Below are 21,926 nucleotides of genomic sequence, written 5' to 3'. Positions count from 1 at the left end.
AGGCCATTACTTCATTTTCAAGCTAATTGGCTAATGGCATCTGTATTTCCTCTTTTGATGTAAATCCTATGCTGCACTTATCTATGGTGGCTCCTGCACTTCTTTCAAAGTCTTCCTACATCATCCTTAGGGGCACTTGGAGCCCTCATCGGGTGGACGACCGCAGCCAGAAGTGATGGAAACTATCCGAGGTGAAGCGCAGAGCCTGCGAATAGGGAAGCATCACTGCAACGCGCTACAGAGGACTGAGTTGCAATGTGCTGCATCAAAGGCGATCACAGAGGCGGATTCATGGTGAGGATTCATGCGGCAACGAGCAGATGATCCAAAGAGACTATCCACACATTATTGCCACTCTTCTTAGTCCCACGCCAAGAAGCCAAGATGACAGTATCCGTTAAGAGGGGGGAGAATAAAGTCATCCCTAAAGGATGACCCCCAACCCCAAGGCATGCTATTTTAAAACTACAAACTGCCCACTTTTCGGTCCACTGTAATTTAGTGTTTCACACACTAAAATGGACAGTGAAATCTGTCATTATTACTGCCCAGCCTGTCATCGCTCCCACTCAGTCCTGCCAAAGCTCTAGATTCTGACTCTGAGAGCTCAGAAACGCAGGCTCAAAATGTGGCGTGGTTAGCCTTTGTTTTTAGGTTAGTTTTTTTTTTTAAGTAAATGCAGAAAATAAGCGCGCACACGTGGCCTTTCACATTAAATATGTACCACCCAGACCTTAACGTGGTAGATCAGTAGATGTCAGGAAGAAAACAAGTTATTAAAGACTTCTTCCCAGGCACTTTTATACGAAGCCCCTGTTTTCTTTAAGCTTAAGGAGGAGAAGGAAGTGATGGTGAGCTAAAGACTTACAAAAACAGATAAACCTGGGAAAGAGGAAGACCGAGGCATGAATGGTAGAGCGATGGTATGGGCTCCATGTCTCAGAAAGGAAGATTGGGTTTTAATAAATGATCTTTTATCTAAAGACCCTGATGATACTCACTGGCTGCAGAGTATAAATTTCAAAATGTCAGAGGATAAAAGTTCAATGTGTTGGCACAACTTTAACCTCAGCACTTAGGAGGTAGAGGCAGGCTGATCTCCATGAGTGCAAAGCTTTGTCTACATAGCAAGTTCCAGAACAGTCTGGGCTATATACTGTCAGAAAAGAAAAAAATAGAGAGAGCTCATTTTTGTGGGTTTTTATTATTTCTGTGGAAAATTCCGAAATATATGACTCTTCATGAAGATGTTATACCTTGCTTATTCCTTTGCTATTTGATATTTATTGTTATATATCAGCCATGACTATATCATGATTTATTCATCCATTTTACCCTTTTGTGCCTTTGAGTCATTTGAAGGTTTGCTCATTTATAACGGTGATACTTTGAATGCATATAATAAAAGCTAGCAGAGGTTAGTAGAAATGATATTTTATTTGGAAGCCTTAAGAGGGGGGCACATGAAAACTATGCATGCATGTAGTCCTCACTCGCTTTCATGGTGAACATGCAATGTTCAGCCTCTTCCTCCACATGAGGATGACTGGAAGTCCTACCAGACAAGCAAACTCTAGTTTAGAATATGTATTCCCTGCAATAAATCAGTTCCTTCCAGAGAAGCACTTCCTTCTCTTTCACTTAAGACACTCAATGTATTACAACCTCTATTCTTTCCCTTCTACACCATGGTTCATTTCAGGATTCTCAGTTTCTTAGTCTCTAGATGCTGGCATTTCTGCGGTAGTCCATTGTTCATTAGCACAAAAAAAAAAAATCATTTAAACAGCCAATCCCTATTCAGGGCTAAACATTGTCATACCATAACTCACATACAAACAAATGATTATTAGTTCGCCAACTCGAAACAAATGGCACCAGGCGCTGTATAAAAACAGCATTTTCCCAGTGGCTCTACAAACACTCCCTACAATTCTTGTTTTAGTCACTGTCTTAAATAAGCAAACTATGAACCTATATATCATAAGAATGGATTAAAATTGTGCCTAATAAATCTCAGTCTCCTACTGTATTTCCATACCATTGAAAGAAATAGCTGATATTGCACAAAGTTTTGAAATACACTGTTCTCCAAAGTATATGCTTCATCAGCAATTTATTTTAACATCCACATCTCCCTCACAAAGGGAATTGAAACTAATTATGTATTGTCCCAAATGCCTAGATTCCACTGATACCATATGGATTCATATATTATTCAAAAAGCTGATTTTTCTGTTATTAATATGACTCTTAGGTAAACTGGATCTGTATTATGAGAGACCTCACTTTCCTCCAAGAACAAGCCCTCGATGTAATAGTTAAGATGATATTCTTTCCAATTTGTCTACAAACAGTTGATTAGAGGCTGCGTATTCCAGGCACTTTTAACTGAAAGAGAACACTTAGTCCAATTCAAGACACGGAATCAAAGGAGGATGAAAGAGGCAGGTTGCGTAATTCTTCAGAAAATTAGACAAAATGATTTTCATCTTCAAAATCTCACTCACATGTAAGGTAAACTTTGATTTTTATTTAATGTATCAAGGATACCAAGACAATCAAATAATTCCTTAAGAGACATCTAAAAGACTCCAGAGTCCTTTCTTTGCACCATTTAACAAGACTACCTGTGCAAACTAAATAGCTCTTTCTCACTACGACAGGACTGACGAGCCATGCACAGCGAAACTAAAAGTAAGAAACATCTGAACAATGTTCAAGAAAACAACTCCCCCAAAGGACTATGGGGAAAAAAAAAGCCAGTACCAACTTTATCCAACAGCCACACAGATGGGGTTTTAGTGGTTTTAGCAATCACAAGAAAACTGCTTTTTCTTTTCTTTTCTCTCTCTTTTTTTTTTTAAAAAAATGCAAATGTTCAAACTGACAACTAATGCTCAGATGGGGCAGTATGTTCAAGCGCAAACCTTACTGGTTTCTCTGCAAGGTGGAATTATCCTGGGGACTCATGGATGCCTAAGTTCCACTCCCACATGATTCCAAGTTAATTGGTTTGGGCGGGACCTAGAAAGCTGTCTGTTCAGCTAATGGGAAGAGTGGGAGCCACTGCTCCCCACAGAAAGATGTGACCACAGAATCTTGTCCCTGCCCACCTATGTATTCAGCTTCAGTCTTCAAGATTTCTTCTCGCTGATAATGGAAAGCCATTTAAGAAAAAGAATGGCACATGCCAAGGTTCTTATCTCTCGCCTAAAATGAGCCCAAGTTCTAAGTTCCGAAAACCAAAGCAGTTTCTTTCCTAAGATGTCAAGTTTATATTAAAACCCAGAAATTTTCTTGAATTTATTAGAATAAGAGATGAAATATGGAGAGTGTATAGTATATCGTAGCTGTTCCAACTTTTTCCTCCAGCTCAACAAAAAGGCAGGCTACAGATTCATGGGTAATGATGGTAAAGCAGCAGGAACTTTCAACTAAGGAAGAAGACGAAAATCTGGGCTTCAAATACACACACTTTAGTCAAACTGCCTTCCTACGCTGGTGATTTAAATGTGAGCTCTAAAGGACCCTAGACATCACACGATCCCTTCCCCACCCTTCTCTCTGACAGCAAGGAAAAGCTCCCATTTATTCAGCGATGAACACAGAAGTGAGGAAACAAGCTCAGGATGGCCACGTCCTGTCCAGCACCATCCAGTGAGATGACAGCCATGCTCTGAGGGTCACTGGTCCAGCAGTGGATAAGCGGGGCACACACAAGTGAACTGCAACCTCAAAACCAGTGAGCTTTTCCTGAGAGAGGCGGAGAAGCCCTATTCTGATGCCCTTGCTGCCTGGCTGAACACAGGGAAGAAACACAAAGGAAGCCCAGTCCCGAAGGAGAAAGAGGCCATCACACATCCACAAAAGAAAGTGGCGAGGACGAAAACAGGACTTATTTTAGTCCCAGATTCAGTCATCCAGAACCATTCCCCCAAAGTTTCCTGTGGTTCTGGAATTGTGACAATTCCCATGTCTTAGAGCTAGGGGACAGTAGGCATGGGTTTGACCACAGTCACAAACTGTGGCAGTGGCTGAAAGAGGAAAGAGCACCAAGTGAAGCAGGATGGGGTATCTGGGAAGGCTTCAGAACAGACTCTGTGAAAACGATTGGTATGCAAGGCTTCACACCAGCTAAGGCACTCACAGGCGCCAGAGAGAAGGGAAAGGCAGGCTCACTGTCAAGGCAGGAAGTGGAACTAGGGGCAAAGAGGGAGGAAACATCCTTCAGGCTTTGTGTCCCATCAGCTACTACAGAAAAGACAAGGGAGGAAATTAGTCTATTGGAAAATGGCCATCAAGCACAGACGAACCTTGAGTAGTCACTACTTAACCCTTGAAGGACAAAGACCAAAATGGGTTAAGCCATCAGCCATATGGTCCATAAATGGGGTTGAATCCCAGTAGCTGGTGCTTAGCTAAACCCGAAGTATCCCAGTGATGAACATTATAATCTGAGTCCTTTAAGAACGGTAAACGTCTACTTCGACTTTCCAGGTGGATCTATACAAGCTTCTCTTGGAGTTCACTTTGTCTTAGTTTCTCTAGGATCATGAACTATAGGCTCAAAATCCTTTGTTTATAGTGAGTATCCACTTATGAGTGAATACATACCATATTCATCTTTCTGGATCTGGGTTACATCATTCAGGATGGTGCTTTTTAATTCCATCCATTTGCAAGCAAAATTCAAGATGTCATTGTTTTTTCCCACTAAGTAGTACTCTAATGTGTAAATGTACCACATTTTCTTTATCTATTCTTCAATTGAGGAGCATCTAGGTTGCTCCCATGATCTGGCTTTTACAAATAATGCTGCTATGAACTTGGCTGAACAAATATCTTTGTAGTATGACTGAGCATCTTTTGGGTATAAGCCCAAGAGTGGTATTGCTGGATCCTGAGGTAGGTTGATTCCCAATTTTCTGAGAAGTCACCATTCTGATTTCCAAAGTAGTTGTATAAGTTTGCATTTCCACCAGCAATGGATGAGTGTTCCCCTTACTCAACATCCTCTCCAGCATAAGCTATCATTGGTGTTTTTGATCTTTGCCATTCTGACTAGTGTAAGATAGTATCTCAGAGTTGTTTTGATTCACATTTTCCCTGATGGCTAAGGATGTTGAACATTTGCTTAAATGTCTTTCAGCCATTTGAAATTCTTCTGTTGAGAATTCTGTTTAGTTCTTTATCCCATTTTTTAATTGGGTTATTTGAAATTGTGATGTCTAATTTCTTAAGTTCTTTATAAATTTTGGAGACCAGTCCTTTGTCTGATATGGGGTTGGTGACGATCTCTTCCCATTCAGTAGGCTGCATTTTGTCTTAATGGCTGGCCTTTGCCTTACAGAAGCTTTTCGGTTTCAGGAGGTCCCATTTATTTATTGTTGCTCTCAGTGTCTGTGCTACTGGGTTTATATTTAGGAAGTGGTCGCCTCTGCCCATGCATTGAAGACTACTTCCCACTTTCTCTTCTAGACAAGATCGCCTAATAAAATGGGAACATAGTGGTGAGGGGAGAAGAGAGGGTAGGAGGGTAAGATGAGAAGAGAAGGAGAGGGGCAAAGAGAACTTGAGGGAACAGAATAGTCAAGATGGAGGAAGGACAGCGATAAGGGCAAGGAAAGACATATCTTGATTGAGGGAGCCATTATGGGACTAGCAAGAAACCTGGCTCTAGAGAAATTTCCAGGAATCCACAAGGGTGACCCCCAACTAAGACCCTAAGCAACAGAGGAGAGGGTACCCAAACTGGCCTTACCCTATAGTCCAACTGATGAATATCTTATATGTCATCATAGACTGATGGAAGCAGAGGCAGAGACCCACAGCGGAGCAATGGACTGAGCTCCCAAAGTCTGGTTGAAGAGTGGGAGGAGTGAGAATATGAGCAAAGAGGTCAAGACCATGATGGGGACACCCACTGAAACCATCTACCTGAGCTAATGAGAGCTCACCAACATCAGCTGGACTGGGAAGGAACAAGCATAGGACCAAACTAGTCCCTTAGTCCCTCTGAATGTACTTGACAGTTACATGGCTGGGGCAGACTGTGGGACCACTGGCATTGGCACCTGGATTTATCCCTACTGCTTGTATTGGCTTATGAGACCGTATTCTCTTTGAATGGATACTTTGCTCAGCCTAGATATAGTAGGAAGGGCCTTGGACCTTCCCCAAAGCAATGTGCCTTATCCTCTCTGAGGATTGGATGGGGGGTGAGGATAAGTGGAGGTAAAAGGAGGAGGGGAAGGAGTGGGAACTTGGATTGGTATGTGTCATGAAAAAAGATAGTTTGCTTTCTTTTTTGAAAGAAAAATTATATAAAAAAAAGAACAGTAAATGTCACAAAGGAAAGGGACTGGAGTAGAACAAAAATGGAACTAGGAACTGAGAAGCAGGTGTGTATCAATTGAAAATCGAGACCATATTTTTACAGGAACCAATTATTCCATGATAGAATATTGCCCTCTGTCATCACAGACCTGGAAGTCTACTGAGAAGACGGAAGGCTGGTGACTGCTGCAGTATCTGTGTGAGTGTGGCACTTGTGGCACAGGGCTGTGGAATTTATGGGCATCATGAGATATGAGATATCCCAAGTTCCATGTGGGCGTGGGAACAAACCAGGCAAAAACACAGAAGAGAAGAGGAACCGTGAGGGGAAGGAACACACAACAGAGGAGGCGTACTTGCTTCTACAGCCACGTTCTGGAAGAAACAAGAGAGTGGGTTTCTGATTTCCAAATGTTAGTTGGCACAGATTTTGGTGCTAAGAAAGACCAAGCTATGTCCACATTTGTAAGATTGCGGAAGGAAAGTAAAACCTCACAGAAATGACTGTGTCCTTTCAGTGACAGTGAGAGAAGCCCCGGGATGGCCAAATCTTGGGGAGTCATGGCGCAGAAGTTGAGATACTAGTCAAGAGTTCATACATAACCTACAGGTTCAGTCAGCAGTTCACATGCTGAGTAAAGAGTCATGGTCACAGCACACTCTGACTTGCTAAGCTTCAGACTTCTGGCTTCTACTGTTACCTGGAAACCTCCCACATTAACTGTCCAGGACCTAGATACACAGTCAATATCACATTTAAAATCATTCAAGCAGTAAAATTTTATTCAACCAGCGTTTAATAATTTCAAACAAATTCGGAATTTAAAGAAAAGTCAATATTATAGAACTCACATTTTAAAAGGCTATTTTTAACAATTATATAATATATATATATTATTTAATTGGGTCATAAGTCTTGAAATTTAAAGCATTTAAAATTAACCAAGTTATTTAAAATGCCAGTTGTATGAATGTAAGTAAAAATTTTAAATTTTAAAAAGAGATAGCCAGACAAACAATAGCCACTTTCACTTAGCTCAAGTACGAAAAACCTGAATATATACGACAACTGATTTAACTTGGTGTCAATAATAAATTTTTGCATACAGAATCTTTTAAAAAGTTGTATGTGCTATTGCACTTGCCATGCTCTGGGACTGTAGCAGCAGCTCTGTAAGGGCAGAGGATTAAAGAGAGGGACAACCTGCCATGGTGGGCCAACACAAAGTGGAACCGGGGACAAGAAATGGCAGGCAGCATCCAGAGAGGAGCTGAGTGGCTACTCGCTGGTTACCCTAGCATGAATCAATTATTCATGACAATTTGAGATGGTGAGAATCTCTATTTCTTAAATTTTCCAGGCCAAGTTCTCACACGTTCTCAAGAGCCATGGCAAATGTATTTAATTAAATAATGCTCCAGAGCAGAACCCATTTCTGTATCCGCTCCCGTCTCTGTTTCACTTAATGTAATTTTCGCCCTTTAATAGCGCCGCTCGAATGCTTTAAAGGCGGTTCCCTCTGGGTTTTGGGCATCTTGCTGCTGAACCCAAGGAACTTGGGAAGACTTCGGCTTTCAGCGGAGAGCTGTGAAGCAATGATTTGCTCCTGACTCCTGAGGACGAGTTGAAAGAAACGGGACGGGTCCAGCATTGATTCTTTCCTCTGCTGCGTCGAAAAGGGAGCAGCGCTTCTGAAAGGGATGAAAAGAGGCCTCCACCACCTCTCTCATTCCGTACAACCTCGCCGTCTGTTTGTAGCCATGGACTGAGCTGCAAGCAAGTCTCACCCTCCTCTAGGCTATAGCTTGCTGCCGGTGGAGCATAGGAGACAGTCCTAGTTCCTGCTCCCTCAGCTAGAGCCGCTACGTGGTGTTATGACTAAGAGAACGACAGATTTGCCGAAGCCCAGAAAGACTCCTTCTCTCTGAACTTCAAGAACTCAATGAGAAGAGTATTATAAAGTTGGGACGCAGTTGTGTTTCAGGCTTAGCAACGGTAGATCCGGGCTCCTTCATGGCAACCGCTCCATCTGCACCCAGCTTTACTGACCTGTGACCTCTGGATAGAGGCAGAAAGTCCAGTTCTTAAAATGGTCCAGCACTGGGGTTAGTGTTCTGCCTCTGTTTTCTTGAATTAGCAGTTGTCTTTTAATAAGAGTCAGCTCCCGGCCACACCCCATCATCCCTCAAATTCTGTGAGGGTTCCTGCCTTTTTCAGACCCTGAAAGAATTTAAATTTCCTAGTCAACTTATCGACTTCCCACTGGCCTACACATGCTTGAGTGGGTTCTCTGATGTCTTGGGAAGCTGGTCCTTTCTCTAATATTTTTGCTATGTGGAAAAACATTCTTTTAAAAATATTGTGTTGTATTTAATGTACTATAAGCTTTAGGAGCTGATCAGAAATGCAGACTAGAGCACACAGAATATTTAGAGGATACCCTCAACCATATGTCTCCACTTAATTTCACAGTACTCTCCGGGGAAACGACTCTAAATGGGTGATCATATAACATGTAGTAAGGAAACATATATGTAATGTTATAGATATAGATACAGGTAAACATAAATATCTATATCATGATATAGATATATCATATATTTCCATTCCAATTGTGTATATACTATATTATATGAAAAAACCTCCTTAGAGTCTTATGATAGTGAAGACCAGTAGCTCCAAATGATCTGTATTATTTCCCACAGCTTCAGAGGCTGTAATTTGGGGATTTCAAGCTACTATCTATACACAGATGGATGCAAGCACAAAGCAACAAACATCAGATACAATCTATTGGGTATAGACACTACTGCAGGAAGCTTCAACATGGAACCATGTTGAAGGAAGGCAGCTAAAGCCCCAGCTTTGCCCCTGACTGGGTGTGTTGACAGGAACAAACACCGTATCTCTGCTTCCACACTAGGTAACATAACAATCTTGCAAAAAGCCTCCAAAGCATTTATTGAAGCTATCCCTCTATGTTTGACAAGAACCATTTCTGTTGTTTATCCTCACGGCCACATTCAGGCTCTGATCTCGCCTAAGATGGTTCCAACTAAACACCTTAAATCCGTATTTTCCATTATTTCCACCCTTACCCTCACACATTTCCTATCCATCTACAAACAGCTGGTTCTCTCCTGATTCTTAAGGAGTAGAAACATTTCTGGAATATTACCTTTTGTTCTTGTCTTCTTTCCCCTACACCCACAGCTTCTCATTTTGTAAACCCTCTGTTGATAGGCCCTTAAATGTTTTGTCTCATTGTCCTTGTTTAACAGTCGACTTTGGATCAAATCTAAACCCTCGGCGTCATTTTTGGCTCTTGTTTCATCCCATCCATCTGGCTAATTGCACTTCACACAGTAATGAATCTAGTGGATGTCAAGTGGTTCGATCTGTAATCTCAGAACTCGAGAAACTGAGGCAGGAGGGTTGTTGTGAGCGTGAAGCTAGCCTGGGTTACACAGTGAGTTCCAAACCAATCGTGGCTAAAGCGAAACCCTATTGGGAGATGGGAGCGGAGATTGAGAGAAAGCCACTTCTTCCTTTCTGCAATCTTAGCCCACATAATCTAGACCAAACACCTTTCTTTCTTGCCTTGATTAGCACAACAGTCTTATCATAAGTCTGTTAATGACTTTAGTCTTTCTCATTTCCACTTATTTTCCAAAGTATTAAAAAAACAATCATTCAAAAATAAATCCATATTTAAAAAGCATAAATCTAATCAGGTCACAACTCCATCATCAGCCTTCACTTAAATTCTTTTCCTCTCATCTCTCTCTAAATCAACACTTTATATCCTAGTTTGTGCAAAACTTCAACTCCATCCAACCATCCTCTCTCTTATTTCTAGGTCCAAAGATGTGCTATGCTTTGGGCTTGTAATACACGCATGCACACGCACACGCACACACACACACACACACACACACACACACACACACACACACACCACCGCAAGGAGGTGGGAGGGAGAATGTGAAAAAGAGAGATCCTTGTCCTTGAAGCTTTTTGGCAGAATCACACACACGACTTGCTCTGGAAAGCTCTCTCTGATGCCCTCTCCCATGTGAGGACTTGGATTTGTCCCATGTGAACATACAGTAGCCCTGCACTTTCCCCTGGGACACTGCTAATGCAAGCAGTCATCTCAGAAGAAATGTCTGCCTCTCCCATAAGTTCACAAATTTCACGTGCAGAAGCCATACCTACATTGATCATGACTTAATCCCCAAAATAATCCAATAGGAAACTAAACCCTCAGTCATAATTCATCATTTGCCCAGTTTTCTAAGTTTTATGTTAATTCCTAATCATGAAAGTCTAATATAAAACACAGTCTACCCCCCACATAAAAAAATAATTTCTGCACAAATTCTCAGAATGTTCAGATCCAGGAAGTCTGAGGTTGGAGAACTAAAATTATCTAGACCACAGCATCTGCGGTCTTGATAATTAAATGTTATTTATTTCTTCAGAGGTTAACATTTTTGAAATGATCTCTATGATAATTCCCAGGCCTCAGTTCTCCTCAGAGGCTAGAAAAGTTTACAAATGAGAAGGAATTAAATCTAGTGCCCTTGGTGAGTCCTTATCCCTCACCTACAATCCAGTTCAACCTCATCTCGGGTCGGGAAGGAACGTAGACTTTAAAAATATCAAAAAGGACTTGAAAACGTCTGACTGACAAAAGTGTGTCTAATCTGCCAAACTAGAGCAGTTGGTAGAATTTTAATTTTTAAGGCAAATCAAGAATTTTATATTTCTTAAGAAAATGTATGTTGGGTTATTGGCAGAAAAAAACTTGATCACAAAACTGGATTTAGCCAAAAAGTTTGTAGTTTGTCGCCATACTTCCATTCTTCACCCTCTCACATGATTGGTGGCAAATTTGACCCACAGTAACATCCAAGGAGAACACTGGATGCTCGTAACAGAGATCTTCGAACATTCTTTTCATCCTGTTAACCAGGAACTCTGTGATAATCAGTTTTGATTGCCACCTGGACAGTCTAGAATCACCTAAGAAGGTAGTGTCAATGAAAGATTGTCTATGATTAGGGATGTCGTGATTGCTTTAACTGAGATGGTAAGACCTACCCACTATGGACGGCATCATTCTCTAGGCCAGGTATCTTGGATTGTGCAAGAATGCAGAAAGTGATTGAAGAATTGGATACAGACATTAACTCACCTCTGCTCCTGACTATAGATGTGACTTTCCCACAACATTCTACGGCAAACTGAAATTAAAAGTCAAATAAACTCTCCCCATCCCCACCCCCTAAAAATGCCCTACTACACAATAAAGAACACAAATAAATAAATTAGACCAAAAGTATCGGTATAAGAACAATGACAACATTTGTTGTATTTTTTATAACACAAGGAACTTTGAAGTATAGTTAGACAGTCTTCATAGAAACAACCATGAGTTCGTAGACTAGAATTATCTAAAACAGTGATTCTCTTCCTAACTCTGTGACCCTTTTAATACAGTTCTTCATGTTGTGGTGACCCCCAACCATAAAATTATTTTGTTGCAACTTCATAATTTCAATTTTCCCACTGTTATGAACCATAATGTAAATATATGATATGCAGGATAGCTAATATGCAATTCCTATGAAAGGCTTGAGCCCCCCAAAGGGTTGTGACTCAAGGGGTGAGAACCACTGATCTAGAAAAAAGAAAAAAAAACAAAACATGGTTTGGGGAAAGATAAAGAGGCATATATACAAACATCTATTTTCATAAGTGTAACTGGAGACTTTTTCTGTCCTTCCTAGTCCCAGTGCAGGGGTTTCTCTCCCACGCATCAGTTCCCAAGGCGTTTCTAAAGAATCACTTGGAGGCTTAATATTAATTACAAACTGTTTGACCTATTAGCTCAGACTTATTATTAACTAGCTCTTATAACTAAATTAACAAAATTAAACCATTTTTAGTGGTCTATATTTTACTAGTAGTCTTGTGGCTTGCTACCTCATACCTTGCTTCCACAATGACTGCTGGCGTCTCCCTGATCCTGCCTTCTTGTCTCTCTGCTTGGATTTCTTGCCTAGATATATTCTGCCCTGCCATAGGCCAAAGTAGCTTTACTCATCAACCAATGAAGGCAATACATATTCACAACATACAGAAGAACCTTCCATATCACGTAAGTGCAATGCAATCTTTTTTATGCTTTGTGTAATGGTTTATAAACATCTTGCCTTTATATAACACACTAAAATTCATAAGCAACTGAATGCAATCAACTGTAGCCATAGATACCACGGGTCTCAGAAAACTTCGTCTCTGTGTCTTAGTGTTTCCAAGCATTTAGTTCAATGGAATCGTGATGAACAAGAAAAATATATAAAAATTCATAGCTCAGCTCAAGGATAATACTAACACTCTGATGAACTCACACCATCAGTTCCTCACTTACTTAGGTCTTAACCCTGCAGTGGAACACATCTTCTCTGAAGTCATCCTTAAAATCACACAGTGAGGTACCCAGTATCAGCAGTTCCATTGGGAAAAGGAGAAACTCCAGTTTACAGACGTGACTTAACCTACTCAGCCCCATTATCAACCATGCAATCAGAACCCTGTCCCCGGCAGTGCATTTCTACTGGCCTCCCAATACCTAATATGAAGCTGTTCAACAGAAAAGATTGAAACTATTTCCCTCCAGTTTGGGGGAAGAACCAAGGTTGAGAAGGGAACAGCCCACCAGGAAAGTGAATTGTGTCCGGAAACTTCAGCTCTGTTCTAGAGTAGCAAACTAGCCAGACCACAACTGTTAACAGAAGGGGTACCACAGTAGAAGACCAACCAATGAACGGCAATCACACACCCCACCCGGAAACCTAGCCTTTCGCTTGATTTTGCAAAAGATGATGATTAAATGTTTTGCTCCAGGACAATAAGAAAAGCAGCTGTGCTGATGGGTGTAAACACTTAGCAGAGTGGATAACAAAGAATTTGCCTGCTGAGAGCTGAATAGAGGGGGAAGGGACTGGGAGCAACTCAAAAGTCAGAAGGACTTAAGACCAGAACTTCTCAAAGACATGAAGGAGAGTAAAGTGTTAGGCATTGTCTGAGGATACTAAGAAGTATGATTTGTTTGTTTGTTTGTTTGTTTAATACACTCAATTAATATACATCCCAGCCACAGTGTCCCCTCCTTCCTCTCCTTCAAGTTCATCCCCCATCCCCTCTCTGTTCCCACACCCCCAATCCACTTCTCCTCTGTTTCCTTTTAGGAAAGGGTGGGTTTCCCATGAGTATCAACAGACCTTTTTAAAAAGTTACATCCACCAGTCCTTGCTAGGTGCTACGTTCTAATTTTTAGTTTCATGGAAACTGAACTCTAAAGAAAGCCAAATAATAGTTGCTGAGATGTGCATTCAGGCAAGAGAGCTGTGGAAAACACTTAAATCAGAACCTCTTCACGCTGTTCCCTCTTTACCATGGAAATAAGGAACGCTCTGAGTATCCGACAGTGCGCCCGCCCGAGTTCCTGCCTTTCGGTTGGTGTTTTACACACGGGCAGAATCCCCTCGAGTGATGGACTGGTGTTCATTAAGGGTGAGAGGCTCAGAAAAGAAATAATGGAGTTCCTCACAGCCCAGCCTGCTGATATGAGAGGAGATTCGGATGATGCCAAGAGGAAGGCTTCAAGTAGGAGGTGAGTGGAAAGGCGAGGAGCTGTGGCCCCAGCTCCGCAGGGCGGGGGAGTGTGAATTAGAGAGTGGCTGGCATTCTCCTGCCAATTAAGTGCTTACTATTATGAGAGCTAAAAACTCTTCAAAATGAATAAATGGGTTAAAGAGAACGGGGATTACCATTTAAGTAGAGCATTCTAACTTTGCTTCAGATCTTGGGAATTCTGTGAAATCACAAAGGAGAGAATTAGCCGAACCAAACAGTTTAATGGGAAATTCATTTCAGAAGGGAAGCTGAGGAAAATTTCTGGAGTTAAGTAATGACATTTAGAATTAGAGGCATGTGTGTACTAAGCAATGTCCACGGATAAAGTTAAGTAATAGGGATGCTCAGAAAGACCTAGAAAAATCTGCAATAGGGACCTCAGGCACTTTGTACAGAGGAACAAAGAAAAATGTAAGCTCTTTATAGGAAATAACTAGGATAGTAGAATTTGACCTAAATTGAATCAAAACATTACACACACTGAGTGCCTGTCAGTAAAGGAACACATGGATATACATGTATTCACATATAAGTTCATATACACATACATGCACAAATATACATATGCACACACGGGCATCTACATGTATACACACATACACACTCCTTAGAAATCATCCCAAGAGCATTCCTTTTTTAGTATAATTAAAATATACAATGTTGCTCAATACCTGTTAGGGATTTGTGCATATTATGGATTGAGGAGAAAAATTAATATTAACTGGCATATCACTTCACTGCAATGTATATTTCATGAAGTCAGAAAAAATGGTGATTATTAGGGAAAAAAGCGCTATTAAAAGATATAGTTTCTAATAACACTATACACCAAACACGCTCTTCTACAGGGGAAAACCTGGATTCTCAGCCCATGCTCTCAGAAAAAGAAAAGTTTTCATAAAGTCTGAAATTTAAAATAAATCCCAGAAATTGAATTATAAACCAAAATATTTTCTCAGAATATAAATGCTTTTTAAGCATTGTAAAGGATCTCCTTAAAAAAAAAAAACAAAAAACAAAATAGAAACTTTCCAATTATAAAAATCCTCAGAAAACCACACTTATGCTTTTAATTCTTTGCTAATTTAAGGATTTTTTAACAAGCTTAAGTGGCTAGAGCTGTCTTTTTTTTTCATTTGAATTTCATAAGAAAGAGATTCACAAGGCACATTCCCTCACTAGACTAGACTCCGTGTGGCCTATTTATTTGCAATGCTTCATTCCGTATGGATTTCTTCTCTTTTATTTATTACTTCCAGAAAGGATTGTCTCTAATAAGTTAGCAACTCAGGGGCAACAGATTTGAATTGCAAGCCTTCAAATCACAAGGCCACCTACCCCGTATCTTCCAGAAGCACCAAAGAAAACAGAAAAGCTCAAACTTCCCCGTGACACAGGAACCAGCTCTGTGTGAGCCACAAGCAGGGTGTCCACAGAGGTCAAGGTTAAAGTTCATGGAATAATCTAGAAACGGTTCTCAGCTGGGATCTCATTTATGAAGCCTGAGAATACACCCTCTAATTAGAATGCAATTTCCAAAGCAGCCACTCCCTTGACTTTCCTGGGCTAAGTTTCATTCGCAGCAAAGAAAAGTAAAAACAGCCCTCTTCACGTTTCCAGATAACAGTCCATTATAAATTATGCCTTAAATAGCCAATGAGGAAGGCGGCCGGCATCCTGCACAATGGAGACCACGCGTGAGCCATCAGCCCTCAGGAACCACCCTCAAGAACAGATAAAGAGAACTCAGATGCAACAGCCAGGCTCTGCACTTTTGACTTCTGCAGCTGAGGTAGCCCATGGAAGATTGGAAAAACGAGTGGGTTGTGGTTTGAAATCGTTCCCACACCCCAGCCGCCCTCTTTTTTCTTTTCTTTTCTTTTTTTTTCCCTGATGACCTCTCCATCCAGCCACCCTAGCACCGTAGTGGGATGCCTCACACCAGTTCTGTGGGAGCCAGCTGTCCTGTTGTACGGTGCTCAGGGAGCCACACAGGACTCCTGGAACAGGACCGAGCCAGAGTGACTCACCGCAGCTGCTCCCTTCCAGCCCCACGGAGTTCTGAGCCACAGTCTCCCTTTCCAAGGCCTATTGTTATTACAAAAGACTTGCTGAGCCGCCAAAATGTGCTGAACAGAAAAGCAAGAAGAAAACACCCTCCTCACCTAATGTGGGAAGCAGACTTTGAATCGGGCAGAAATGGCTGAGGGCTCTACCGTGGAAGACCAAGAAGGGAAGGCAGACAGGCAGCTACTCGGAGTTCACAATCAGCATGGACCAGCAGATGCTGCCACCAAAGCCAACTTCTCGATGCCGTCGTGTTTGTTTAAAATGCTATACGTTACTCTACTTTAAATGTTTATTAAACATCCAACAAGACAGCCTTCGTCTAGAAAAGTGTGACTCGGAGAACAGCAGAAATAAGAGGTTCTGGAAGTGTTAATCCTTATCCATCGTCAGATGTTCACCCCCCAAGTATTTGGAAATGCTTGCCAGCTTGGGTTTCCAGTGGCATCATAGGCTATGGCCATTATTTTCACATATATCTATTTATCTGCCAAAGGCCCCAGCAGCACTCTCCGAGGAGATGACAGGTCTCCGGATCTCTACATTCTTTCTGTGAACATTATTAGCAACCTAAACATTTGTTCCCAGATGCTCCCGTGTCCCATGGCACACACCGCATCATTATCTCAGTAAGGAAACTATTTCCTGCAGGACGTCGACTTCATCAGTAGAGACAACGGAAAGAGTACCTCACTTTAAATTCTGCCTTTTGAACAGTATGAATTCTGTGTCTCATATGAGCTCTACCAAGTTGCAAACAACTTTGACACCTTAATCCAATTCTCCAAATCCTTATGCAACACTGTATTTCGGGTTTTGTCTTTAGTGATCTTATTTACCTTTTCCTGTGTGGGCTTTGGGAAAGAAGATTAGAGAAATCAATCAATTACATGGTACACTTACAATTCTGTTTCTGCACAAAGAGAAAAAAAAGTGGGGGACTACACACGTCCTCAATAAGTATTCTCTCCTATGTACCTCAGTACAAAGTCTAGTTTCTGGGAAATCTCTGGCAAAATATGCCAGCATCTCACCACACTTTATGTTTCGCGTTTGAAAAGCTGGTAGTTCAATAAAAAATGATCACTATATGCTGAAGGGTAACTGTTTACTTGAAATAATGACTGTTTGAATTTTTGGAAACGGCTATATAAATCCTGTTTGTCATTAGTTTCTGAGTGTCATTTCCTTCCTTCCTATTCCCTTGTCCAAGATAAAAGTATCTCAACTATAAAGTTAAATGAACAAAAACTCATTTTAAGAGCGTTTTTAAAAAAACAGAAACCAATAAATGTCCTTCAACAAGAATTTTACTATTATTATTAATTTTCTGCCAATTGATCATTTTTTAGTAATCCGTGAGGGCTGGGCACTGAGCATTCTAGAGAAGAAATGAAAGTCAAAAATTTTGAAGAAAAAAATTTAAAAGACTCTATATTATTAATTGTCTATGTGTATTAAATTTAAATTAGATACTACAGCACCTGAATCTGAGAAATGTGTTCTCTGTCCACTCTATCATACTAATAACGGGATGCAATGAACCATGAACAGGAATTCAGAGGATTCCTTGGCATGCTTTTTGAGCTGTGTCCCCTTACATGCACTCGTTTACTAAATCCTTTTCACAGCAAGTTCAGTCTGAACAATCTAGGGGGATTCAGGGACTGGGCGTAAATTCCAGAAGGTCTAAGGCAAAACCTCATGTAAAAGTCACACTCTGAGCACCACCCAGAAGATCCCAGCATTTCAAGACAGTCTCAGAGTAAATAAATACACCAATGCTTTATAAACGCTCTATGAAAGAACCTGGGGAGGGCACCAAAAAGACACAAATAGCAATGCAAAACAGGTTTGGTAGCAGTGGTCAAACGAATAGAGACCACAGGAGCTTGTCCTTTAGATAGATCTGATTTTACATATTACTTAAAGATACCTGATTTTGACTGAGTCCACACTGAAGAAAGAGCTAACGTTGACTAAATCTAACAGTAGGGTTTAACATTTATAGGTGAGTTCTTCTATTCTAAAGAAAGTATGGGAGTTTATGGAGTATTTACATCTTAGTTTTAGCCCTGATATTTTAGCACCAATGAAAACACTTTCAGATTTATAGACTTGTAGCAAAATTACTCGGGAAGGTAACTGAAAGTATATCATCGTCGTACCCCTGAATCACTCAAATTTTTTCTTAAAAAGTACTCACTTCTGACGAGTTCCCCATCTGCAGGATTTCCCCAGACGGACGGGTCCCGCATCAGTCCATACTTGGAGTGACCAGTGCTAGCTTGACTCATATCTTTCTCACTGTTGTCTTCATTGCATTTCTCTGAAAAAAAGATTAAACATTTATTGTCATTTGATGAATGCTATATATATATATATATGTGTGTGTGTTCATATATTTTTTTGCTTTTAGTTTTTTGCTTATGTTTGTTTGTTTATATGAGACAGTATCTCAAAGAACAAAGGCCTGGAACTCATGATGTGGTTGACGAGGACCTTGAACTTCTGATGGTCCCATCACTACCTCCCTATTGCTGGAGTCACAGGTATGCACCATTACATATTTACATTACAGGTGTGTAAATATGGCTTATATTTTTCCTACAGCTTCCAAATCAATCACAGCTTAAGGAAATAGAATTATATTATTATTGACTGTTGCGTATGTTATGGGCTCAATAACATTTGCTGAATACTTACTATCTTGTCATCATTAAAGAAAGAGGCTCACAATAAAATAAAATCGATCAAGAGTGTGGTAAATAAATTTTAGCATGGCAAGTGGTCTGTCATGGTAGAGAAATGTAGAGAGGTTACATCAAGGATGAGGGTGAATGAGTCCATCCAGACAGGGGGCAGGTGAGACAGAAAAAGCATCAAAGGAGCAGAGACTTGACGGAGGTGATTGATGGAGATGAAAGCCAGACCACAGCTGAATGAGGAGTGACTGGGCAGTCAGGATCCAGGAAACCGGTTCAGAGTTCTCTCTGTAGAAACTGGAGGAAGAGTCAAAGAGTGCACGATGCATTCTCAGAGATGGACGTATTAAGGATGAGAGGCTGGTGTGTCGGCTTCTGAGTTCTTAGGTGGAAAGACAACATGTAAGGAAATGGAATGTCTTGTTGGGTGCATAAGTCAAACAACACACAACCTATACCACAAGGTAGGCTGCACTCTATGAAAGGTCCAGAGCACCAAAGGGGCTCAAAAGAAAGGGGGGAAAAAACCTCATCAGGATTCAAAGATCAAGAAAGACCCTTTAGAGAAAGGAGCACATTGGATGGTTGCTAAAAGATTAGAAGAACTTCAAAAGTCACATGGGAGAAAGGTGGAAGAACAGCATGGGAAAACTCCAAAAGCCGACGCTTGGACAAAGGTCCCAGGTGCAGGCTATGAAGTGCTTTCAGAGGGATAAGAGGCAACCTTACAAAGTTCTCATGAAGTCATAATGTGGATATTTGAATGCCAACATGGGAAATCTAGACTTAAATAAAAAACAAGATGGGCAAAACAAAGTAAATATTGAAGCTTTGTGAAACACCAAGCACAGCTACATATTAAGGAGAGTAGTAAGCAGGTACATCTGTTTCTCAATCCTCATTGACTGGAGAACATTTCTGAAAAAGCAGATTCCCAGGCCCCAATGAACAATTCTATTTCATTTGAGAGATAAGGAGCTATCCTTGGGGTGAGCCACTGTTCCTAAGAGCTTTAAATATCCACTTAATATCTGAGCAGGGGATAAGAAGAGGATGAGGAAGAAGAGAAGGAGAACAAAGGGGGAAGACAGACACAGAGACTGAGACTGTGGCATTTGAATGTTTACTGCCCTCATAGGGCCGCACGTGAAGATGGGAGCAGATGGAACTGCTTGAAAAGGTTCTGGAAATGTTATGAAAGGTTATGACGTCGATCCTCGATGGAGGAAATGGATAACTTGAGGCTTCACACAGCATGCCCCACCTACCAATCCCCTCGAGTGCAGACAAAATGTAACTAGGCAGCTTCCTGTTTCTGCCACTGTGCCTTCTCTGCCTGCTGCCATGTCATGTGGGACTGTATTTCTCCGAAATAAACCTTTTCTTCCTAAGATGTCTTTGTCAGGATGTTTTATCATAACAACAGAAAAGGAACTAATACAGGCTCTGAAATGGACACTTAGCAAAGTTCAAATAGACACTGATGAGAGTTTAACTGGATGAGCCAGGCAATGGTGGCACACACCTCTAATACCAGCAACCGGGAGGCAGAGGCAGGCGGATCTCTGTGAGTTCGAGGCCAGCCTGGTCTACAAGAGCTAGCAGTCAGGACAGTCAGAACTGTTACACAGAGAAACCCTGTCTCAAAAAACAAAAACAAATAAAAACAAAAAACCAAAACAAAACAAAAAGAAAAAGAGAGTTTAACTGGATACTATAATTAAAAGAAGGTGACAGTTGTGAGAAACTAAGTGAGGCTTGCACAGATAAACAGACAGGGTTGGAAATGACCAAATTTGTAATCGGGACCTGATGGTAAAATTTTGGAAGAATGCGAGAATAACTTATTCATTACATACATAGAATACATATGGTGTATGCAAATGTTTATTCATTTCACTGGGTGATGCTTGTACCTTGGTAGATAACACATTACCCAGCCTTCACGCAGTTCATAGTCTAGGTGAGAAGTTCAAAACTGAGTATCTGAATGTGCATACCAGAAAGAAAGGTATATAGCTAGTCTGCAGAAAATGAATGAAGTCCTGAGTAAATGTGTATTGCGGAGACATGAGCCAGCCATGTCAAGAACCAAAGCCTCAGCCTCACAAGGAATTGGCACATTCCACACGGACGAGGCTCGGAGAGAATGCCAAGAGAATGCCAATGTCGTACCTTTGTCTCAAGAGTGAATATTCATAGTGTCTGCAGAAATATGTGCTATATCCTCCCCCTTTACAACCTGAAAACAGCCCTCCTATAAAGCTGCTTCTGGTTAGATTGGCTAAGTCTGCCTCCTTGATTCGCCTGTATCCACAAAACCTCCATGCACAACTATCTATAGTAAATACGCGCTTCCAGGGTACTGTGGCTTCTCCATCAGAGATTCCCGGCTGCTCTGTGTGCCCATGTCTTCTCTCCATTCCCTCGATGCCCCTGTCAGGTCAATCCCTGGAGCCTATGTGCTGGACACACTAGGCATCTTCTTCAACATCCACTGTTGAAGCATTCCCAATCACTAAGCTCGTCACAAGAGAGAATCTAGTTAAAAGAGTATGTGTCATTAGGAAGCATGATGCCAAGCCATGGAGGTAAAGACACAAGCGAGACTCACACAGGAGTTGTTAGCCCATCTTTTTAACATTTCCAGTACAAGGAAAAATTTATGCACATGCAAAAAAAATTCTCCTGTATCATAGAGATTTCCCAACAAATTAACAATTCTGCTGCAAAACATATTTCAATACATGAAAAATTGATGAATATGAACTCAGGACTAAAATCAGAGGTTAAGCTTGCTACAAAAAAAGTGGGCCTTCAATGCTAAATATTTTTAGACTGGAAAACCATATTCAAACATCAGTAAAATATAAATTAGAAGCATGTTAAACCAGTATGTTCTAGATTTACGTAACATTTACTCAGCATTATCATAGGGAAAATGTAATCTTCACGAGATGTGTTACTTTCAATTAAAATCTTCACTTTCTTAAACAACTCCAGAATTCTTTACTGCTGTAGTCAACCCTGAGATTATCAGTAAGAAAGATGGTCTGCAATATCACGGGTGTACGTGAACGGGCTTATCAGCAGTCGCACATAACTCA

General features: G+C 40.9%; 1 protein-coding gene across 1 annotated transcript in view; it reads right to left on the bottom strand.

Moving 5' to 3' along the window:
- Positions 1 to 21,926, bottom strand: part of Mdfic (MyoD family inhibitor domain containing) — an 83,265-nt gene that overhangs the window by 45,148 nt on the left and 16,191 nt on the right. The window contains exon 3 of the mRNA XM_048448981.3: positions 18,321 to 18,443. Within this exon, the coding sequence (XP_048304938.3) occupies positions 18,321 to 18,443 (123 nt within the window). The remainder of the gene's footprint in view (positions 1 to 18,320; positions 18,444 to 21,926) is intronic.

Source organism: Myodes glareolus, chromosome 25 (assembly GCF_982192425.1).
Source record: "Myodes glareolus chromosome 25, mMyoGla1.1, whole genome shotgun sequence".
NCBI lineage: Eukaryota > Metazoa > Chordata > Mammalia > Rodentia > Cricetidae > Myodes > Myodes glareolus.
This window is presented reverse-complemented; position numbering and strand designations above follow the sequence as displayed.